Raw genomic sequence first — 14,538 nt, forward strand, 5'->3', positions numbered from 1 at the left:
GTCATTCACATATCATTGAAAAGCTTTACGAGACTCCTAGGTTTTTTCAATTTTTCAACATAATTTATTCATGTTGTACTAACAACATTTGCCCCTTTCTAACAGTTTATACTCCTATTTAATTTTGTTTGGTATATTTCGAGGCATGCATGAAGTTTCTGGCATTGAATTGGAAGTACTAACCTTCACTCTACCAGGGTCAGAATGTAAAAATTACTTACACTACAGTTACTGTGATCAGTCAGTGCTTAGTGTGTACGTGCATTATACATTTGAAGAGAAGTACCTGTAAGGACTGCACTCAACTTCATGTCTTATGTTGTGAGATGGGATATCCTGTGACTATGTGTCATTAACATGGCAGCAATGGACAGACAGTCGAAAGACACAAAATGTTTCACTTTCCTCAGTCAAATGATGCTTGATTTTTTATTTTTTTTTTTAATAGAAAGGAGGACTCTGGTAACAATAATTGCCACACACACAGAGTTCTGATGTTTGCCATTGTTCTTGGCAGAAAACAAGTCAATTGGCAGACTATCAATCCTGCAGTAGAGTTATGTTCAGATCATGCACGGTTAGCTTTCAACAACCGACTCAAACATCAGTATCTGACACCAAGTACAGAAACTTGATAACTCCTTGTTTATCTAGGGCATGCAAGTGTCATACTCTAAAGATCTGCACTATTGCTTCCAGAGTATCAGAAGCACCACCACAGAAGACTATCTAGTGTTTATGATGCAGAGAATAGACTTCTAACACTATCTGATTTGATAAGTGACATTTGGAGACCACATTCCCTGCACCTGTCGGTGATTCAATACAGCCTAAGTAAATGCCTATTTGACCAGCATTTTTCTGAAGTGAAGACACACATTCTATGTATGCCTGAACTCCAGATACTAAACTACCTCTGTAATGCTTCCTGCACTACTGCAACTACCAAAGATCTTGGATATCACTGGGAATAGCAGCACATAAAGCTTTTCCAGAACCACTAATGGAATCTCTCTGCTTATTTTCAGGCAGGATGACTGAAAAGACAGTTTGTCAGAGTTATCTGGATGGCTTCACAATTCCCTCTTTTAAAGAGGGAATATCAAAATCAAAGCACAGGTGAGACTTCCCACACGTATGTATGGTTCCATCATACAGCTGTCAATAATGTGTCTATTACAGCTCTTGAAGTGACTACAAATGGCCATTAACAGGTTAGCATAAATTGTCAATTTATTCACTTGAGATTTATAATACCATTTTTCTTCCATTTTCTGTTTCTCAGGCATTGGCTTTGCCTGGAGCCTGGAGTGAGATACCTGAAGGACATAAGCACTATCATTTTCTTAGAGATAAGACTTGTTGGACTCAGGAAGGCATGCATAACAGATGTGTTAGCATAGGCTAACTTGCTCCATGCAGCATCAAATTTTAGTATATGGCACAAAGATTCTGTTAAATTTATAAGTTGAGCACCATACCTCATGCCCTGTGATATGCATGAGACCAGAAACAGCAGCTGCAATGGAGTCATATCCACCTCTCTGAACCATTGGACCAGTCTGACCATAACCTAAAACAGAAAGAGAACAACTAGTAATTTAATCAAGGACAAGTACAACATAAACACATATTACTATTTTAGTACAAAAAGGAACCAACTAGTATTTCTCATTAGCTTTTGTTCACAAGTTGTCCAGACTGTACAACCAATGAATGCTATTGTATTCTATTTATTCCTGCACATTTTTAAGAGTAAAAGTTGGATTTATTCTGTGTGGGTTGATGATGTGTTTGATCTTAATTCTAGACAGATTCCTGGCCCTGCTAGGTTTCATTCACTTTGGATAGAATTCCTTCTTTTAATTTGCTGGGTCAGCTGAAGTGGGATTCAGATGTCACTTCAGAGGCTCTACAGTATCTCTACAGGCCTCCAACTGTTGTCCAACAGGCCCCAAGTTGCCTGTGTTGTATCTCCACTCTGCCATAAAGATATCTTGAATACCACAAACCATACTAAAAACATGACACTATGGTTTAGACACATGAAGTGTTCCCGCCTTACTTCTCTTACTTTATTCCACATCTATACAGAGCTACCTTCAAAATAAAACATTGTTTACAACAGAGGGCAAGGCTGGCCCTCTAACAAGTACACACAATCTCTTTGCCAAGAGTTAGCAACGAGATGCAAAAATACAAAAGACTTGTATTTTAAGACTACAGTCTTAAAATTTTTTAAGACTTTTAGACTACATAAATACAGTTTTGTTCAGCTACAGAATTAGCTTAGAATTAACAGCTTGTTATGGTTTAAGCCCAGCCAGCAACAAAGCACCATGAAGCTGCTCGCTCACTCATTCATGGGTTGAGACAAGGACTGGGAAGGATCACTCACCACTTACGGTCATGGGCAAAAGACAGACTCAGTTTGGGGAAAAAACAAAATCAATTTAATCTACTACAAATCAAATCAAAACAAAACAGGATAATGCAAAGTAAAACCAAATCTTAAAACACCTTCCCCCCCACCTCTCCCTCCTTTTCCCGGCTCAACTCCACTCCTGATTTTCTCTACCTCCTCCCCCCCAGCAGCGCAGGGGAACAGGGGATGGGGGTTGGGGTCAGTCCATCACACCTTGTCTCTGCTGCTCCTTTCTCCTCAGGGGGAGGACTCCTCACTCTTCCCCTGCTCCAGCGTGGGGTCCCTCCCATGGGAGACAGTCCTTCACAATCTTCTCCAACATGAGTCCTTTCCACAGGCTGAAGTTCCTCACAAACTTCCCTGACATGGGTCCTTTTCGCAGGCCGATCTTCAGTCATGGACTGCTCCAGCATGGGTTTCCCATGGAGTCATGGCCATCTTCAGAGGCACCCACCTGTTCCGGCGTGGGGTCCTCCCCGGGCTGCAGGTGGGCATCTGCTCCCCCGCTCACCTCCATGGGCTGCAGGGGCATCCCCTCCTCCCCCTCCTTCTTCACTGACCTTGCTGTCTGCACAGGGGTTTCTCTTGCATCCCACTCCCCTCACTCACTGCAGGTTCCCCTTCTTAAATCTACTCTCCCAGAAGCACTACCACCATCACCAATGGGCTCAGCCTTGGCCAGAGGTGGGTCCAACTTGGAGCCAGGGAAGCTTCCAGCAGCTTCTCACAGGAGCCACCCCTGCAGCCCTCCCCCACTACCAAAACCCCATCACACAAACCCAAAACACAGCTGTAGCCAGAAGGATGCCCTCTTGCTTTCCTCTGCTTTAACTCATCATGTTCTTCCAAAAAAACCACAGAATCTTCCAGTTGAGGAGGTCTTGCAGGATCAACTGAAGAAGTTACAAATCCAGATATCAATCCTATTCCCCTACAAGGGATTACTGCCTGTCAATCACAGTATAACCTAATAATTTAGGGCTGAAGTTGGAGGTAGTTAATGTACTAGGCCTGTACAATGTAATGACCGTAAGTGGTTAAAAAGCCAAGTCTGGTTTTCTCTTATGGAACCAGTGACCACCAGCACAGAGGTGAGAAGCCAACAGGGAAGGAGCAACATGTTTGATTGTTATTATTAGAACTAATAGAAACCACCAGAGCCCTTACAAATCATTTAAGTCTCTCCTCCTCCGAGGTAGCAAATTCAAAAGCTATCCTCATGCTTTCTTTTCCCTTTTTAGGTATCTCTAGGAGAAATTCCATAATTACAGGAGCAAACAATTAGGAGATATGTCACAGACAGGATTCCTAGTTTGGCTGGCACTTTTAAGGCAACGTTTCTGTATTACTCTAGGCTGTGAGAACAGTATTAAAATAAAAATAGATCAACACAAACTGCAAGATAAAACTCCCTGAATCTCCTAAATTCTTTTTAATTATTCTCCCAGAATAATCTTCTCTATATACATATGGTCTATTTGATAGACGTGACAGCCTAAACATTGGCTTTGTTGATTACAGCACACAATTAAAAATTATTACTCATTGGGGTAATCTTCCTCAGTTCCTCCATTTGGACCAATGTTGTTATGTACAAAATTCATAAATTACTTCTAAAATACAGTGCAAGAGAATAATGATCACTTCAAACTGGAGTCAAGTCACTTTGTTACTCCAATTAATATTTAGTAAATCAACCAAGCAAAACAATACCCTCTAGCCATGCAAAACAAAATCTACTAGCCATACTAATTTCCCCATTATACCACAAACTATCTTAATTACCTGATATTTTTCTGGAGACACCAGATCCGCATTGTGCAAAGCTGAGGAGGAACTCAACTTCCACACTCAGTATCACAGGGAGTATCAGAATACTACAGCCAGCACATTGACTTTGTCAACATAGCCTCAAAACAAACATATTGGAAGAAAGGATTCAACACTTTTCTTATGTTCAAATCTGTATCTTATTGACTTCACTACTCACAAGACAGAAGAAAAAAAACCTACCAGTTTACTCAGTTTTATTTGAAATCATGTCTCTGACAACAGCTGACTGAGACCCTAAATAGCAACTGGTAACATTTCCTTTCATATTTACACACTTAAGTTTACAGAAAATAACAAAGTTTTCATATTCAAACACAACAGGATTAGCAAATAAAATACGGTGGATCCACCCAAAAATGCTCTGAAGGGCTCCAACTAGGCATATACCATTATCTCATTGGAATGAACTGTAGCATTAAAACCACTTAAATGTGCGGGGCCACTTCAAAAACAAAATCTTGCTCAATAAAAAAAATATACTCAAAACAACTTTAATTGAATAGTGAAAAGCATATTGAAGTAAGTGAGAAATTATGTACTGGCCTCGATTATTAACAAAGAAAAGACATCTCAACACGTCTGCTCACACAAATGTTTTCATAAACAGAAAACATCTGAAAATTAAGCATTTGGTATGTAGACAGAACAACTATAAACTGCTTTGCAATGCTCTTCTGGCAAGGACAAACACCCATCCCTCAAACACTATATTCAGGAAAGGTGGCAGGCAACAAGTCATGCATTTTTCAAGTGGTATTTTAGAAATACAATTTTAAGTCCTATTCACACATTATAACAGCCTGGTTTCAAAATAAAAGTTATTATTTAATGGCTTTCTGGTTAAAATTAGAGGTTCTAAGGAATGTTTAATTAGTTTTCACAAGTCACAATAGATTAAAATGAAAAAATACATAATTCTGCTTTTGATTAGAATTCTCAATTGACAAAGCTAGTGTGAGGACAAAATCTGTTGCCACTGGAAATGGTTTGCCCCAGGAACTATGGACATATAAAATGCCTGGAAGAAGAGGTAGCCATTTAACTGTAAGAGTTAAGTGATTAATAGCTATTTCTAAAATGAAAGATCTCATTATCCAGATAAAAATCAAAGGCTGAACATTATTATTGTAGCAAACTACACAGGTCAATGAAGCAACCCAGTGCAGATGTTTTAGAAATAACTATGTACACAAGCACAAAAAGTCTGAAGGTGAGCACAAAATTACATTCAGAAAATTTGCAGCCTGGGGCACAAATCTCACCATAACTGTACTATATAGACATACCTATATATACACATATATATGTGCATATATGTGTGTGTATATATATATATAAAAAAATATATAAAACAACATCTTAAAGATACAAAAATGCCACCCAAAGTTTATGTTTGTCCAAATACCCTGCATTCTCTCACACTTGAATTCAGCATGCAGAAGCGTAGATTTGCAATTACATGCGCTTAACCCTAAATATAGGTTCCTGTTTAGTATAATGTAGTTAGTGGCTTATCAAGTTTAGATATAGTGGAAAATACTTTAGGCTAAAAAGATAATCCCTGTTGAACACAGAAAGAATAGACTTTACAGAGATGGTCTCTGAAGAGGAAACGAGGCAACTGATTACACTCTTGCTCTGAACTGCCCTCTAGTGGAGTTTGCCTCCTTAGGCTACAGTCAATATTTAAAGTCTCTTTCTACCAGTAGAGAATTTATTTCAGTCCCTTAAGTCCAGAGAATTTTTTTTTCGGGGGGGGAGAATTTATTTCAGGGGAGAGACAAAAGGATTTTAAAAACTTAATTAATCAGAGTTTTCTAATTCATTACAGCTGGAGAGGGAACTGCCTGATGCCTAATTTCATGTAAAGCTTTAGATTTGTGTAAAATGGAATCTGGAAAGAATAAAAGAAAGTTGCAGTCCCCAAACCCTTATTCGACTCCCAAAATCCCTATTCTACACTTGCACTAGGAAGGCACAGTTTATTCTGATACCTGCCACATCCTCAAGTACCTAGATCTCAAAATTGTTGCAGTATGAGCTGTTTTGCTTTACTGCGAAACGTACGTCAGTTTCACAGTCAAACTGGTTACAAGACACAATAACCCCCAGTCAGATCTCCAGGTGCCTCCTAAAAATTGTCATTGTCAAAGCATCATTTAGTCTGCATAGCAAGCATTTGAAACCACCAGAAACACAAACTCCACCTGTCCACTAAAGGACTATTTGCTTATTCAGCATAGTCACACCTAATCTTCCTGTTCCTGTCCCGACCCTGCAGCCAAGTCTATCTTCTACATAAGGAAGTGTACCTTTATTGTCTTTACCTTTTTGTGAGCAAGAAAAATGAACTGGGTATGAGACAAGTATGAAAGAACAAGTTGCACTGGCTACTTTGTATAAGGGAAACAGGGGCCTCTATGGTAGGCATTTACAAAGTGAATGCCACAGCTTTCCACCAGCAATCCTGTATCCCTGACAGTTTCTGCCAGCAATCCGGTACCCTTATCTGAGACAAGAATGGAGAAAATTACCTTACTAGCTATATTTAGCATACCATTTTCAGAACTTTCCAACTGGTTAAAGATAAACTTGCAGCTGAAAATTTTGAAAGAATATCGACTAAGATCTCTACCATCTCTGTTAGTCTGCAGCATAGCATACAGTGTATGAATATTCAAAATGAAACATGCTTAATGTGACATAAAAAAAGGATATATCTTTGTTCTGGTATCTGTTTTGTTCATATTTGGGGGAATATGACAATTAAAGTTTCAGAAAATAAGGCAGCTAATACAGAATAATGCAGCTCACAGCTGTTCTAAAAAAGCCTCTAAAAAAGGTTGTCTGATGGCCAAATGTTTCACACAGAGCAACAAGACTCAAGATGACTAAAAAATATTTATCTAGCAAAACGGAAAGATAATCATGTCAATATAAACAGTAAATTATAATAGCTCTAAGGTCCTCATCACTAGCTGGGGGCTTTACAGAAGTAACTTTATGCAAGACACTAACTGCTAATGATTGAAGATTAATGTGGTAAAAAGAATCAAAACAAATAAAATTCCCGTAAATATTGGCAATATATACCCATTCCAATTAAAACTAAGAACGAGACTACTGCTATTATCTGATTAAATTACATTGTTATTAATACATCACAATTCCTGACAAAGGGAAGGCCTGAAAGTATTTCTTTCCCCCAGATTTTTCGAGTTGGATCAGAGAGACCTAGTAAAATAAAGACACTCCGCGATGGGAAATAAATCTTAGCTACTTCTCTAGGGTTGGTGTGACATACCTGCTCTGATGAAAGGGGGCCAATTAGTCCGAAACGCAGAAGTCACCTCTGACACAATGAAGCTAATCATTTCTGTGCTTACTGTACAGTGCCATGTGACAGCACTCAAGCTTTGGAACATACCACAGGAAAAATGATAGTAGTTGCAGGCATCATATTGGAAAAAAGTTTGAGAAAAAATAATATGTCATAACAAACTACTGCTAGTTTATCGACTTTAAATTGGTCAATATATTTATCATGAGAGACATACTTTGCTTTGGAATCCACCCTAAATGATTCTGTTCTGAGATACAGAAATAAATATTATGAAGTGAGAAAGGTCAGGCTGAAGATTAGGAAAAATGTAATAACAGTAAAAGCTGTTAGACTGCACAAAAGTGTTATTAGTGAAGCTGCCAAATGCCAGATGCTCAAAAATGCCACACTAAATTTAAAAATGCTAGCAAAAACTGTTTCCAAAGAGAACTCTGTTAGAAAAACTAATGCGTCTTTCCAGGTTTAGCTTTATAATACCATGTCAGCTACAACATAGCTTTATTTCATTTTTGCCAGATGACAGTGGGATTTTCAGCTACATCTATGGCAGACATTCTTCATAAATTTTAAGAAAGCAGGCAAACCAAATAAACAACTTTGTCCCAGACAAAGTTCCATGTGTCCGTAGATCCTATGCTATTCCAAGACGTGTACTGAACACACATTTGGACACCCCGTTTCCTTGCTTAGGAGTTACTGACAATATGATGACAGGATTCCTAACATGTATAAAAACAATTCATTTCAGCTAGGAGCTGCCTGAAAGCATCTGGGATAAAGAGACACTAATGTGTTGCAGTATCATCACTTAAAGGACAATCACCCTAAACCCAATACGTTTACGTAAGTTATCTTAGATTCATTTGGGATTTTTACAAAGGTTAACAAAAATGCTTCTTCATTTCTAAGGTTTTTGTGCATTTGATTTGTATTTGATGAAATTTAACACTTTCCCCAGGATAGTGGGTCACAAACACAGTTTGCACCTTCCACAAAACAACAGAGAAAGAAGTAAATCTTAAAAAAATTACTAAAAGCACAGGAACTGGAAGGGAGACAAAAGAACTCGTGCAACACCTGAAATTGCTAGTCTCATTTCTTCAATATAATTTGCTTTCAAGGTAATGATGGCCCTGTAATTAACTCCTACAAGAAAGTCTGAATGTGATTTTCTGTGTCATAAAAAACAAAGGTCAGCATTTCTCATTATGACCTTTGCCCAAAATATTTGTATCACATGCTAGAGAAAACCAAAAGCCATCATTTCTGCACTTCTTCATGATTTGATACCATGATAAAACTTTATAAGACCAAATATAAAACACATTGTACTAAAAGGAGAGGAAAAACCAACATGGAGACATGCTGTCAACACAGACCAATTCCCTGTAGCTCAATTCCCACATGACAAATGACATTATAAAGTCAGCCTGTATATGATATTCTGGGCAAAACACAGAAAAATATGTTCGACATAGGCATTTCTACAAATAGGGACTAAACATTGTCACAAATTCAATCCAGATAGATGGCTATCCCTACTGAATAACAAATTAATGAGAAACACCTTTTGACTTGTTCTACTGCCAAAAGAAAACATTCAATTAAAGACAGCTTACATCTTTACTTAATAAAGATTAATGAAACAAGCAGAAGAACACAAGCAACTCTCTGTGATGAGAAAAGCCAAAATCTAACAGACGCATTATATGAAACTTTGCAATGTCAGAGCTGCCAAATACGTTAGCAAAATGAGTAACGACTTTTGGAAAATGCTTGCCATGTGTTGGTCAGAAGGAAAGGAAGTACAGCTTCCTGGTTAGGCAAGCTTACAGATCAGAACCGATATGAAAAAGGTGAAGTCAGAGCAAACTGTCAAGAGAGATGAAAGTATTTAAAAAACCAGCCACCTTAAGTCAGCAGGCATAAAATCTGACCAACAATCTGATAAATACATTTCATTTCCCAATTGATGATTGTGAATGCGTACAATATATCAATTACTTTATTGCTTCTACACATGCTGATTTAGACATTCTAACCCTGTATTTTAAACAAAATCAGGTGTTATAAATTGGAAGGCAAAGATAAAATTACTAAATCAAACGCAAAACTTTCTGCTAGGATTTAGCTACTGAAAGACTAGAAGGGGACGAACAACAGACTCTGCCAGTTATCCAATTCCATTCAATTTTCATGTGATCTGGGTACCCAGCCTCACACAACTCCTCTGAAAACACCAACCACACTTCTGGGACACAGCCACAGACCATTTCAAACAACGCAAGTCTGGTTTTCAACAGGCTTTTAATCAGGCCTGCAAACTTCTGGGCCATATTTTCTAGCTTTTCAACATGCCAAATACAAGTTACAAGAAAGTAGTTCTTGCCTCCATAACCTAAACTGCAATTACCTAAGAGATGCTACTATCACTCTCTTTTGCTAAGTCAGCTAAAGTTTAACTTGTCACTCTCTGAATTTCAAGGCAGAAGCAGCTCCCCAATCTAAGTGGAGGCACTGTGCTACATGATCTCAGAAATTAAATGCCACATGGTGACCATTTTCTGAAAACAAAATTTCAATTAAAAGCTTAAGCTTTTAGATGGCACTCAGATTAAGTACTCAAACTTTTCTCTACACCTTGTAAGGAGGCTGAGAGACACCCTAATTCCCCACCACTGTTTTGGATTTATTCCAGTATTCCTAGCTACACACTCTTAAAGGTAACAACTCACTCCTTGTACCCTGTTTGGTAGAGATTCAGCTGATCTTATGACTCCAGATACTTCCACTGTAAAAGCTAATTTTAAAATAATAAAGTCAATTACTCCTAGCAGTGTAGCAGTGACATTCCCCCAGAATCCATCCAGGTTGCAAAACTTGCACAAAAACTAGCTAAATACTGGGGTGAACTGTCTGTACTAACCTCTGTGTGTCCTCACCTACTTTGCTAGAACTCCTCCACTCATGTACCTCTGCCATGCTATTACTACTAAGGTAAGGGAGCAAATGCTCATGAGAAACAGCCGGCTAATGCTGGGAATCAGCCAGGAGTCACCAGGAAGATACCTGACTTCAGCTCAACAGATACTAACAATCATGCTATTTCTGTAGTGAAAAATGTGTAAGACTGAGTACCTGCAAGGTGTATCTTCCATGAATATTTATAATGCTATGGCCAAGCAGTACAGTGTCAGGATAGCCTCAGAGAAGTCTCAACTCGGAGGCCACAGATACACAGTAGGCTCTGATAAGGACATGATTATCCTATGACCCTACAACAAAAATTTAAAGTAACTACTTAATTACATAATTAATTCTCATCTGAATCAGACAACATTCACTCTAAAGTTGTATTACCTGAACAGACCTTCATTTGCTGTGATTGTACATAGTTATGTTGACAGACAAGTCTGTGCAGCAATGTCCAGTGAAGAAGCTGACCTTGACTAAGCACTCCACTACACTCGGGGGTTGCAAGTCCACATGTGTGTGCATGCAGGAGCATGTGTACTATGACCCTGAATTCTCCCTCTAAGGTCAAATACATGGTCCCTCAAGGGGCTGAAGCTGGAAGAGAGTGTCACACTCAAAATCAGTATGGAAATTTTTCTAAACTCTCCAAACATTTCCTCAAAAATTTCCAAAACAAATCTGTAATGTTTAATTCCCAAAGAGGATTAAGTTAGTTATATGGAATATGACACATTCTTAAAATTCCAGGCTGTCCTTTCAACCCAATAACTTTACTGACATATTCTGAGCCTGATTACAGGTCTCTTTGGTTTATGCACACAAAATATATAAACAGCAAAATCTCTACTCAGCTCAAAGAATGAGCATGCACCTACCTCCTGTTTCTGAAATCATAAACTGTAACACGAATTTCATTTGAAGTCCTGATACAACATTAATTTTCTATGCAACCTAATGAAGGTGTAAATCCCAGCTTGAAGTATAAATGAACTGTTCTTGCAGACCAGATGGAAGCGGAAAGTTGCAGTGACTTACCAGTACATTAGACTAAGTGAACATAAAGAAAAGTTGAAAGAGCCTTTTCTTGGAAACACATATGAAAGTGATCTTGAATATTCTTAACATTAACAGATTCCCTGATTATACAATGCATAGTTAAATATAATAGTTGTTGATCATTTACAGGAATTTAATATGTGGAGTGGTAAAAAGTAAATGCATCTGGTTACTTGAAACAGCTGAATCTAATAACCGATTAATTCAATGTATTGCCTAACTTGAATATTTTTCTACTAACAGATTTTGCCAATTGGCTCCTTAGGAAGGGTCATACATAAAAAGAAACTTTGCCTTCACAAATAAAATCTGTAGTGGACACAACTGATTTCACATACATGGGTTTTTCCTCTCTGTAAAGATTTTCCTAACACAATTACCTCTAATCAAATGCTCTGATTCACATCTCATTGATGAGAAACACCTTCTAAATAGATAAATACAGTACGAAATATAACAAGATACCAGTTGTTCAGTCCAAGCAACTGAACAAACTTTTGATTGGACAGAGTACTCAAACATCTCGGAACATCACTTTGTGAAGGCTTTCAGAACTACAATAAAGTTAAGAGAATCAGAGCAATTTATAGCAGTGATGGTATCATTACTTCCAGACCATGTATTTTACTATATTTAGGTTTTTCAGTTTGAATGTTAAAAGAAGTTAGGATTCATTACCAAATTCACTCCCACATATCTTAAGATCATGACTTTAATTTGCCAGAAATAAAAGAAATTGACAGAAATAAAAGAAACTGGCAAACAATCATATGTTATATACCCTTAGTAGGTACATGATATATAATACCCTTTCTTATTGTACAAAAAGGATAGTTTTATATGAGTAAGCACCTTGTAGTCGCAGTTCCATAAAATTATTTTGAAAGATGTACTCTCAAAAGAGGTTACAAAATTCTGGCCTCCCATTCTCCTCTTGAAAAGGTGGTCAGGGTTCACTGGAAGACATGATAACAATGGCACTAGATATCCCTATCCTGACTTTGCAATATCCGCAAGGACTCTATTCCTGGACAAGAACATCATCCTATCTATTAGAAAGCTTTTCTTAATGTTTAATTAGAATCTTTTTTTGCTGAAATTTTAAGTTACTTCTTGTCCCATGTATCACAAACAGATTATTCTCTTCTCTTTACAGGAACTTTTACTTATGGGAAGGCTGTTATCCACAAACACATTCTCATTACACCCTCACTTTGCAGTAACATCTACAACTTCCAATGACAAAGTTTTCTCTACAAGACAACTTGCAGATCAGTGGGTTTCAGCCAATGCTGACATAAATACTGGGATACAGAATGCTTTTAACATTCAAGTACATGGAGAAGTGCCAAATACTGCCACCATTTTGGTTTCTAAAAATGACAAAATACAGGCTGTTTTTCAATAGTTTGTGTTTTGTACACCCAAAACTGTTTTCTTTTTCTTTGTTAGCTACTGACAAAATGTTTTATTTTATCACAGTATTTTAAAAACAGAAGTAATGAAGACCATATGCTTACTGGGAAACATTTTCAAGTCAATACCAGCCACTTGCAGTCTTCCTACCAATCTAACAACACCCACAGAAAATACTGTGAATGGACACCACAAAGACACTGGATTTTTGTACCATTTTAATAAGTCCTATTCATTTTGTTGGTGAAATCTCAAAACCTCACCATTTTAAACAGTAAAGCAAAACAAACAAACAAACAAAAAACCAAAACACAAATTCCTGCAATCTTCATATGAAGTAAGTCCATCAGGCAAGGAAAAAAGATTAATAAACCAACAAAGCAGATAAGACGGCTACAAGGCAGGAGATCCTTGAAGAAATATTTCCTTTGGTAAGCAGCAAAGAAATCTTTAGTAATAACAAATAAAATGTTTGGTGATCTTTTCTTGGGTCTTCTCTTTAGAATATTAGAACTCAAACACAATAAATACTGCTTTACAAAAGCCTACTGAAAGGCCTCTGAAGCTACCTAAAATCTTCCAGCTTTATTTCTGTGAACTTAGCTTGGCACCAGTCCAAGTATAATAGCTACTGAAAAATAAACATTAAAACATCAGTGTCTCCACAATTGTACTGTGTTGCTATGCTGTTCATATCCAGGATTTCAGTGCCTAATGTGGTTTCATTCACTGTAAACTAACCCAGTGTCAAATCTTAAGACTCACAGGCTCTCTGTCTGCTATGGTATTCTTCACTAGGACAGAGTCCAAAATCCTGAAGTCTGAGGTTTTGTACAAAATACTGCTATTTAGATGAAAGAACAAGCAATGAGTGTGAAGTCATAAGAAAAATATTACTTCTATGCACAGCTGATAGTAAATACTTAATTTTAAAGCAAGGAAAAATTATGACTTGTTCATTAAGCTTCATATATGCCTCATATTGAACAACGAATGGGAACACAGTGTTTCAGAATAGCACTCATTTTCAACTGTTTCTTATTCCTAAACTCACAGTATTTTGGATATTCAAGCTATGTGTGACTGAAGAAATAACAGTGGAAAAAACGGCAAAGCCCTCCTGCTGGGATGCTTAATGCCAGTGTAAAAGGCTAGCTCAATCACTTACAATAAAAAAACCAACTCAGGCTGCTGCTCTGCTTATGACAGAAACAGCACAAACTCAAAGATTTAGTGTCACTCAACTAAAGCCCACCTTCCTGGAGGTGCACAGCAGATCTGAATCATGCAAGGATATCAATCCTACCAACAGAGAGGCAGTCCTGTCAGCTCTCATCTGTTTTGCAGCAACCTTTGTTTCAACACGCCTCCTTTCAGCTTCCACCCTTTACACATTAGTTTGGATTACAGATACATTTTGGAAGTTTGGTCTGTCTCGATGCCAGAGCCCTTTAGTAGTCTGGAGGTACTGGCAAAGCACTGTTAATAT

At 37.7% G+C, this 14,538-nt stretch overlaps 1 protein-coding gene across 15 annotated transcripts in view; it reads right to left on the reverse strand.

Moving 5' to 3' along the window:
- Positions 1-14,538, reverse strand: part of SUGCT (succinyl-CoA:glutarate-CoA transferase) — a 339,720-nt gene that overhangs the window by 294,951 nt on the left and 30,231 nt on the right. For all 15 annotated transcript variants that reach the window (XM_069812412.1, XM_069812467.1, XM_069812380.1 and 12 more), the window contains exon 7: positions 1,482-1,573. In XM_069812412.1, coding sequence (XP_069668513.1) covers positions 1,482-1,573 — 92 coding nt within the window. The remainder of the gene's footprint in view (positions 1-1,481; positions 1,574-14,538) is intronic.

Source organism: Haliaeetus albicilla, chromosome 2, assembly GCF_947461875.1.
Source record: "Haliaeetus albicilla chromosome 2, bHalAlb1.1, whole genome shotgun sequence".
NCBI lineage: Eukaryota > Metazoa > Chordata > Aves > Accipitriformes > Accipitridae > Haliaeetus > Haliaeetus albicilla.